The sequence below is a fragment of the Octopus bimaculoides genome, chromosome 22 (genome assembly GCF_001194135.2).
Source record: "Octopus bimaculoides isolate UCB-OBI-ISO-001 chromosome 22, ASM119413v2, whole genome shotgun sequence".
NCBI classification, from domain to species: Eukaryota; Metazoa; Mollusca; class Cephalopoda; order Octopoda; family Octopodidae; genus Octopus; species Octopus bimaculoides.
The window spans coordinates 5,930,139-5,939,820 of NC_069002.1; the positions used below are offsets into that span (position 1 = coordinate 5,930,139).

General features: G+C 36.7%; 1 protein-coding gene across 1 annotated transcript in view; it reads right to left on the reverse strand.

The window, feature by feature from the left end:
• Nucleotides 1-9,682, reverse strand: part of LOC106879696 (protein unc-13 homolog B) — a 221,764-nt gene that overhangs the window by 56,344 nt on the left and 155,738 nt on the right. Inside the window, exons 23-29 of the mRNA XM_052975641.1 lie at nucleotides 7,259-7,348; nucleotides 6,136-6,262; nucleotides 5,099-5,195; nucleotides 3,730-3,873; nucleotides 3,343-3,420; nucleotides 2,424-2,501; nucleotides 174-262 (exon numbers count right to left, since the gene is read on the reverse strand). Coding sequence (XP_052831601.1) covers nucleotides 174-262; nucleotides 2,424-2,501; nucleotides 3,343-3,420; nucleotides 3,730-3,873; nucleotides 5,099-5,195; nucleotides 6,136-6,262; nucleotides 7,259-7,348 — 703 coding nt within the window. The remainder of the gene's footprint in view (nucleotides 1-173; nucleotides 263-2,423; nucleotides 2,502-3,342; nucleotides 3,421-3,729; nucleotides 3,874-5,098; nucleotides 5,196-6,135; nucleotides 6,263-7,258; nucleotides 7,349-9,682) is intronic.

Consider the following 9,682-nt stretch of genomic DNA (forward strand, 5'->3'; position numbering starts at 1 on the left):
AAAAGTGTAGGTAGCCACCTACACTTTTATTAGCATTATTCTGCGATATATATATATATATATATATATATGTGAGAAATTATGCTGTACACAAATTTGTATCATTTTTTTTTCCTTACATATGTTTCACCAAAACTTGAGTAAAAAGTGTAGGAATTGTTGACAGGATTTACCTCTTTGCAAAAATTTGTGCTAATTCATCCAGCACTCCATTGAGTTTCTGCTGGAGCTCTTTGAGAATGTCTGCTGCTTCTGTGTCCAACTGCAACAAGGATAAAGCAAAACAACCGATGGAGCAATACTGACAGAACCAGAGATGAAAACCTCACAAAGGAATTTTGGTAAAAACAAAATCAATACATAATCAATATATACTGGTTTCGAATGTTGGTACAAGGCCTGAAATTTCAAGGGGACGGGGCAAGAGGATTACATTCAACCCCAGTACTCAACTGGTATTATCGACCCTAAAAGCATGAAAGGCAAAGTTGAAGAAGGTAGAATTTGAACTCAGAACATAATGACAGAAGACATGCCCTGGCATTTTGCCTGGCATGCTAACAATTCTGTCATTAACTATAATTAGAGGAGAAGAAAAATAACTATGAGTGGGGAAAAATAAATTTCCTGCAGAAGTTAATCAATAAAAATAAATTGACCATAGAAATATTAAATGCCAATGTGAACTTTAGATCTACTTCCTCGCCTCCCCACCCAGCACACTGACATGAAAAGAATACATGAAAAGAATTTAAATATTTATGTATGTTTTTCAAGTGAAGTTTTATTTGTAGTGAAATGACAGGCTCAGCTTATGCCAAACCCTAAATGCAAACGTCAAATATATACAAACCAAACTGCAACTAAAGTAGTGTTTTGTTTGTGTCAGCAAAATTTTTCCAATGAAATTTGCATGTTTGGATAAGTTTTTATGGCATGGAGAAGTGATTGGTCTAACGCTCTACTTGAACTGTCAGCATCCTTGTCTGCCCTACATATATTCTTTCCGGATCTATGAGATTTTGTTACATTTTGAAAAATAAAAATTCATTTTATGGTTTATCATTGTTTATATTATGAATATATTATGAATTACACATATATGGAGGCACCAAATTCTTTTAAGTGTTTTGGGTCTATTATGGGTCTTAATCTGGTCCTGAATGCAAAGTTTTCAAGATGAAGACAAATTCTTTTGATTAAAGAAAGTTCCTAGCATGGATGCACATGGACTTTGAAAAGAAAGTTAAAATTTGCAGACAAGCAAATTTCTGTGCAAGCCACAGCACAAAAAAAAAAAAAAAAAAAGACAAGGGGGATTATTAGTTCTAAAAACACTGAAAATAAAACTGGATGGCCATGGCTGTATTGCCTTCGATCACAGGTTTGTTTAATCAGGGCTTACCTGAGAGCAATAACAATAACAATTGCAAAAACAGTCAATTAAACATGAAGCATTATATATTTCAAAATTAACTGGTTGGTAATTAGCAAAGATAATTTCAATAAACCAACCAAGAAAATGAAAATGCTAAGAAGACATTGCTGACAAAAGATAAATGAAGTTCAACCTTTTTGATACCAAAGTGCCTGAGATCACCTCTGGCGCTATGATTCAAACTTGCAACTTTAAAATGATCTAAATTAAAACCTTCCAGCAAAAATGCCATGCTAATTTATGTTCTAAACACCAGCTCAATAATGGTAACATTATTTTACTAAATTCTTCATTATTTTTTAAATTAATTGAAACGGAGTATTTCAACAGAGATATGGTAACAAAAGAGTTTATATGATCTAAATTAAAACCTTCGGGTAAAATTTCATGCTAATTTATGTTCTAAACACCATTTCAATAATGTCAAGGTTATTTCAGTAAATTCTTCATTAGCTTCGAAATTAATTGGAACAGAGGCAGCGTATTTCGGCAGAAATATGTTAACAAAAAATTTAAAGCGAACTAAATTAAAACCCGGCATTAAAATGTCATGCTAATTTATGTTCCAAGCAAAAATTACTTTTCTAAATTTTTCATTATTTGGAAAATTAATTGAAACAAAGGGAGATTATTTCAACAGACATCATCATCATTGCTACCATCGCGGCTACCACCACCATCATCATCATCATCATCTACTGTTTGTTTTCCATACTGGCCTGGGACGGACAGTTTAACAGGGTCCGGTGAGCCACAGGGTTGAGACAAACCCCAACGTTAGCTTTTGACAGGGCTCTTTGATAGATGGATGCCATTCCTAATGCCAAACACTTTGCAGAGTGACAGCAGAATACCATAACAAAAGGGTTAAACATTAAGACATTAAATTATTAAATTAAATTTTTTTTTTGGAAAATACAGTAGGGAAAACAGATGGGTATGGATAGGGGGTGGGGAATAAAACATTCATAAATTTGGTCCTTACCTTCTCTCCGCCCATTGACTCAAACACTTTCTCAAGTTGGACTCTTAATTGTTGGATATTGTTCATTAAAATACAAGCCTGAAACACATGAAACATAAAAAGTGTAAAAGACCACAGGATTGAATTATCACATGACAAATATCTATTTCTGGGTCTTTTATCTTTGACTTCTTTCTTTCAGTTGTTGGACTATGCCTAAGCTGGGGGCACTGTCTTCAAAGGGGCAGTTAAATAAATCAATGCCAGTTCTTTTGGTCAAACTATCATATGTCCAACTGCTTCAGATGCCAAGATATCAGAAGTTGTCGAAGAGTACTACAAAGATTTTGCTATGAAATGGTGAGACTATTTTATAGTTTCCTGAAAAAGCAACATTTTGGACTTACGACACTTTTGCATAATAGCAACAACATATATATATATATATATATATATATATATATATACACACACATTTAGAAGTATGTTCCATTAGTGGAGTAGTTAATTTAACATCAAGCCAGTTGAACTCTATACTCTGTAAAGTGTTTCAGTCCCTGAATTGCATCATCATGGCACACTATCACCAAGGGTGCCAGTCATAAGAAACCCAGTTTTTGCTTCAGTTGGGTACATATTTTATCAAACTCTATTCACTGAAATGCTAAGTCACAGTTTGTTTCTGACATAAAAGGATGCAACAGCAGTTTACACCAATAAACAAATTGCAGACACACGTGAACAAACACACACAAAGGGTTTCTGCACAGTTTCCGTCTACTAAATTCCAGCCTGGTGTATCTAGCTCAGTGTCCATTGTATGTATGTATGTATGTATGTATGTATGCATGTATGTATGTATGCATGCATGTATGTAAACAGGTCCACACAGATTCATCAAAATGTTCATTGCCATACAAGCATACCAATTCTATTTTACCGTTTTTTGGCGTCCCGTATATTGCTCAAAGTCTCTCTGTACGATTGCTGCATATGCCAGGAGAACTTGATTTATTGTCTGAAAGGAGGAAAAAAAAATGCAATTAAAAAAATAATGAAGAAATATTATCATCAATTTTGGTAATAAACAAAGTTCAAAGAAATTCTTGAATAAAATCCAGTGACGGTGGTAATGGAGGTGATGGCAGTCATTCTTCCAATCAATCCATCATTGACTCATGGACATTACTGTCATGAGTCCTAGGTAGGACTCCTAGGGCTGGCTACCCAGTTTCAATGGGTATATAAGTGACTGAGCTCACAACATTTATGTTTATATTGGAAACAAAATAAAGTAAATTTAAGAAACAAAGTTTTAAAGACTTACTTTAGCAAAACGTGCCATATAATGTTTAACAATTTCTGGATCAGGACATTCTAATTTTTTAATTACATCGAAACACTGATTCAATTGAGTAAAAATATCAACCACTGATGTTGAGAATAGAGCGTGTTCAGAACTTTTGACGAACTGAAAAGGAAGTTGAGAAAGTTTTATTAGGGGGAAAAAAAAAAATGAAAATCGTTAGTGGAAAGAACAAAAAAAAAATAAAAATTGAAGATTTGTGAAAGAATATATCTTAAAAATGAGAAGTGAGAAAATTCTTAGAGAAGAAATATACAAAAAGAAAACTGCTAAAGTTTTTAATTTACATTATTGTTATGCAGAAAAATGGTTATTTATTGGCTTTTTTATTTAATGGTAAAGAGTGCAAAACTGTGTGTGTGTGCACGTGTGTGTGTGAAGGTACATGGTGAAGCGGTTATAATACTATACTCAGGATCACAAGATCATGGTTTCGATCCCTGGACCAGGCTGTGCATTGTGTTCTTGAGCAAAGCACTTCATTTCCCATTGCTCTGCTATCACTTTGACATCAGACGTGAGACACTTCATGGACCTGGACAGGTAAAGTCTATTTGATTGCAGGAGTGAGCTTAATATACAGCACAAACATGTGGCCATCATAAACTAATCATCTGTGCATACTTCTTCAACAAGAAAATGAGGAAGTCCTATTTGTCATTTACGACAGGTGAGTCCACCATGTGTGTGTGTGTGTGTGTATGAATGTAGATATGTATGTATCTTTTATTGTCCCTCTATATTCAAATCTTGTTGCTTTTCACATGAAATTTTTGGTTCTCCTAATCCATCTTAGTGTATAAAGTTGATCTACCTTTTTAGACTGTAAAGTTTTGACTGAAAAACTTGACTTGTATTCCAGCAAATATGGTATAATTTTCCAGCTACAGTTGGTACTCATTGTTAATTCGAGTAAACTGCAGTAACATGAAATGAAGTAACTTGCTCAAGGTCTACAAGGAGCTGCTCAGTCTTGGAATAAACTCATAACCTAATGACCACGAGCACAACACTGTAAGCATCAGACTATGCATATTTACTATAAAATATAACTCCAGCTCCCACACTGGTACTCTGTCGGTTATAATGATGAGGGTTCCAGTTGATCTGATCAACCGGAACAACCTGCTCATGGAATTAAACCTGCAAGTGGCTTAGCACTCCACAGACACATGTAACCTTAACACAGCTGTCAGGAAGATTCAACATCACACAGAATGTGTCAAAGCTGGCCTTTTGAAATACAATACCCTAACCCCTAAGCCACATGTAAAGAATAAAATGTAGAGTACAAGTATAAAGTGTGTGATTTTTCTTTTGGCGTACGTACCCCGTCTTTTTTGTCTCTCTCGTAAGCACCTCGTAGGTAATCCATAGATACTACATCATTTTCATTTAGCCACTGCATGACGTAAGACTCAAACCACCTATGTTTTGTGGGGAAAGAAAGAAAAAAAATTACAATTTAATATATTTCGTACAAAATCACATTTAAAATAAATGGGAAACAAACCTCCAAAAAACAATTAGACATAATACAACAGAAAAAAAAAAAAAACTTATAAAGAAATTACAGGTTCAAAATATTCAATGGTATTTAATGAAATGAAAGGCACAGTTGACCTAAGCGGGATTTGAACTCAGAGTGGAGAGATTTGGAACAAATATCACTTCACTGAAGAGATAACAAGGGACTGAGACTCCTGGTGATTTACTGTGTTTGAGAAGACACATCAAGCTAAGTGGAGTCAAGCACCCATGCCAGTGTCACGTGAAGGGTACATAAAACGCACCCATGCTGTCACCAAATTAAAAGTACATCTGTTCTGACATCATGTAAAGAGCACCTGTGCTGGTGCCATGTAAAATGCACCTGTGTTAGTGCCACGTAAAAGGCACTCAATGCACCCTGTAAAGTGGCTGGCATTAGGAAGGGCATCTGGCCATAGAAACCCTAACCCAAAACAGATCACTGAGGCTTGGTGCACCCCCTCTAGCTTACCAGCTCTTGTCCAACCCTCCAACCCATGCCAGCATGGAAAACACGTTAGATGATGATGACGACGACGACGACGATGATGATGATGATAATTATGATGATGATGATGAGGATGAGGATGATGATGACAAGGTGTCTTCCCCACAACACTCCAACAGTTTTCCCAATTTTCTGTCACAGAAAAAATTAATAATAACAACAAAGTTATTTTACTAACTTTTGCCTCAAAACTCTCAATTATTTACAAAACGAATTGAAACACACACACGCAAAGGGTGGGGGGTTGCAATATATTCCAGTACAAATATGGTCACAAAATGGTTAAAGAAACGAGACATTTAAAGACAGCAGTGTCAAAAAATACTAACACTGGGTAATCTGGAACGGTTCCCTTATATTGAGGCACATCAACAACATATTTAGTGTATAACCATTTCACTTTAAAGTGAAGATTCATATATTCAGAACTCTTGCATGGTTTTTCAGCTTCATCTTCTGTTAACACAAAAAACATAAGTTTATCCAATGAAAGAAGACGTGACAAAAAGAAAACAAAAAAAAACAACAACAAAGAACATTGTACAGAGAAACAGAACTAAATGAAATTGGATCCTACATGTTCGTCAAATCCCTTACTGTATACCATGTAGCTTATTGCTCATCCTTTTCCCTTATTGTAGAGAGCAGTCATGGGTAAACTGTGGCCCAGGAGACATTCTGAATAGCATGCACCCTCCCTGCCATAAAAAGAACAAAATATTATCCAGGGGTGTATGTTCCGGGTGTGCTAGGTATGTGTTCCACATCCATCAAAAATGGCAAATTCATTATAAATATTAACCTTGCTCATTAATTTAATCACGAATGTTAATGGAAATATTTTGTCATACCCCATCCAATGCACCCAACCACCATGCACCACTGATATTATCTTGTGTGTCTTTTAGAGGCGCAGCCTACCTGATGATGTCCCATTTCTTATGCGGCCCACTTCTTGGAAAAGGATGCCCACCCCTGGTGTGTATGGTGTGTATGGCATACCGTCTTCTTAGGATGAAAATAATACTCTTAAAATAAAACCGGTAGAATATTTGAAGTGGACATGGTCGGTTTAAATATTTAAACTTTAAACTTGATCACAGCTAACTGCATTGCCAGAAGTAAAAGAAACACACCATCCATTCCATTTTAATTAAACTAAAAGTTCTTGAAATAGAATTTTTCAAACAATTCAAACGAGAAACGTTGTCAAGCATAGAATCCAGGACAGCAGGAAAATGATAATGGTTTGTGCAAGCAACAATAAATTCTTTCCTTGGAGAGTTTGTAGAAGAATTCCATAAACTCAACTGTTATGAGAAGTGAAGAATCTAACAATTACTTGTTTTTTTTTTTTCATTTTCTCACAGCTATTGAATTAATCCAGTTCTTTCTACAAAGCTCTCTTTACCACTGTAGAATCGTTTTATATTTATTTAAAATGTTACTTACCCCCCAGTGCTTCACACAAATCTAGTGACAGGGAACTCCACATATTAGCAGCACTAACTTGTCCAACATTTAAATCTTGAGGGAATCTGCAAAAAGATTAAAAAAAGAAAAAAATAAAATCAGAGAATATTGATTGTAATCATTGAAGAACAATTCTTTGGGAATGCAAAAGTAAACACGAAATACATTTCAAGAGTCAATAAGCAAGCCTCTACGTGGCTGCCCAACATGCTAGAAATAACAGCCAAATTTCACAACATAGTGGTGATGATAACATTTCCTTGTTGACATAACGACTGGTGACAAGCATGCATGCACACACATGTATTTATGTACACATGTGCATGTGCATGACTCTATGCATCTTTATACACATGTTTTGTGCAAATAGCTGTGACGCTGTTTACATTACCCGGCAAACGATGCTCTAGTTCAGTGATGCGTGAAGGCCAATAAAAGGAAAATAACTTGTTTGTAAGAGATGGGCTGCAGGAAGTGCTTCCAGCCGCCATAGAATAAAATCACCTCAATAATTCACATCTAACCCATGCCAACATGAAAAAGTGGATGTAAAAACAATGAGGATGACATAGCCGTAGAAACTCTGCCAAATTGGATTGGCGCCTGGTGTTGCCATCCGGTTTCACCAGTCCTCAGTCAAATCGTCCAACCCATGCTAGCATGGAAAGCAGACGTTAAACGATGATGATGATGATAATGATGATATATATATTCTTTTATTTGTTTCAGTCATTTGATTGTGCCCATGCTGGAGCACCACCTTTAATTAATATGTATATATTAATCGAAGTGTACAGTATTATCATCCATAAAGGATATGCAATATTGTACGCTTTAATTAATATATTTATTCTATCGACAAATATTCGAATGCAATTTTTCCTGACTTATGGATTCTCTATAGCAAGATACTTGTTTCTGCTTCTCTGTCACACTCTAACCTTTCATCCTCTGACACAAGATCCCCTCCTCCAATGCCGCCCCCCCCAATCAAAATTACTTGGTGATCCTGCCTGTGCTGGTGCCACATAAAAAAACACCCAATCCACTCTGTGAAGTGGTCGGCCTTAAAAGAAGGGCATCCAGCCATAGAAACCATACCAAATCAGACCGGAGTCTGGTGCAACCCCAGCTCTAGTCAAATCATCCAACCCCTGCCAGCAAGGACAACAGACGTTAGATGATGATGACGATGATGATGATGGTGTGAATTTGGTAGGCAGAAACTTGTCTGCCAAATTCACACATCAGGTATTGGTTTGCTTGGAGCTCTAGCAGTGCCTGCAGTGAGACTGAACCCAAAGCCACTTGGTTACAAAGCAAGCTTCTTACCACACAGCCATTGCTGCACCTAGCCATAATTCTCGTTTGCTATCAGTGGTGGGTGTTTTTCCACAGTAATCCATAACCCTCCACTTCGCAAGTAATGATTAAAACACATAATAATAATAATAATAATAATAATGGATTTTTTTCTCTCTCTATCAAAGCTTCAAAAATCATTCACACACACACACGCACACGCACACACACACACACACACACACGTCACTTAACAGGAAAACCTGAATCATAAGAAAATAATAACGAAAAACAGCGTTGGAAATTATTGTTGTAAGAAATTTTCTTAAAAACTCTGAAGACTATCATGATAATGGAATCGTGAACCAATCTGCTGTTCTCAGTTCTCCTAGCAGCATGTGTTCCATTGTTCTTTTAACTCTAAGTGTTTGTGTGTGTGTGCGTGTGTGTGCGTGTGTGCGTGTGTGTGTGTGTGTGTTATGCACATATTTATATGCGCTGCACATAGACGCATATATGCACACGCATAAATTCTATTATTCTTTTACTACTTACATACATTGGACAAAGGCACCCTGCTCGTTTTATTGATCTTTAATTATTGAATGGCTAAGTTGACCTGCATTACATTCAGTTAGAGAGAGAAAGAGAGGGGGAGAGGGGGAGGGAGAAAAAGTGAGAGAGGAGGGAGAGTTATCTCCCTTCTACATAGCTACTAGTATTTACACGCAGTTACATGGGCATACACACACACACACATACACACACATACTTATGGTGGCACTCCGTCGGTTACGACGATGAGGGTTCCAGTTGATCTGATCAACGGAACAGCCTGCTCGTGAAATTAACGTGCAAGTGGCTGAGCACTCCACAGACACATGTACCCTTAACGTAGTTCTCGGGGATATTCAGCTTGACACAGAGTGTGACAAGGCTAGCCCTTTGAATTACAGGCACAACAGAAACAGGAAGAAAGAGTGAGAGAAAGTTGTGGTGAAAGAGTACAGCAGGGTTCGCCACCATCCCCTGCCGGAGCCTCAGGGAGCTTTAGGTGTTTTCACTCAATAAACACTCACAACGCCCAGTCTGAGAATCGAA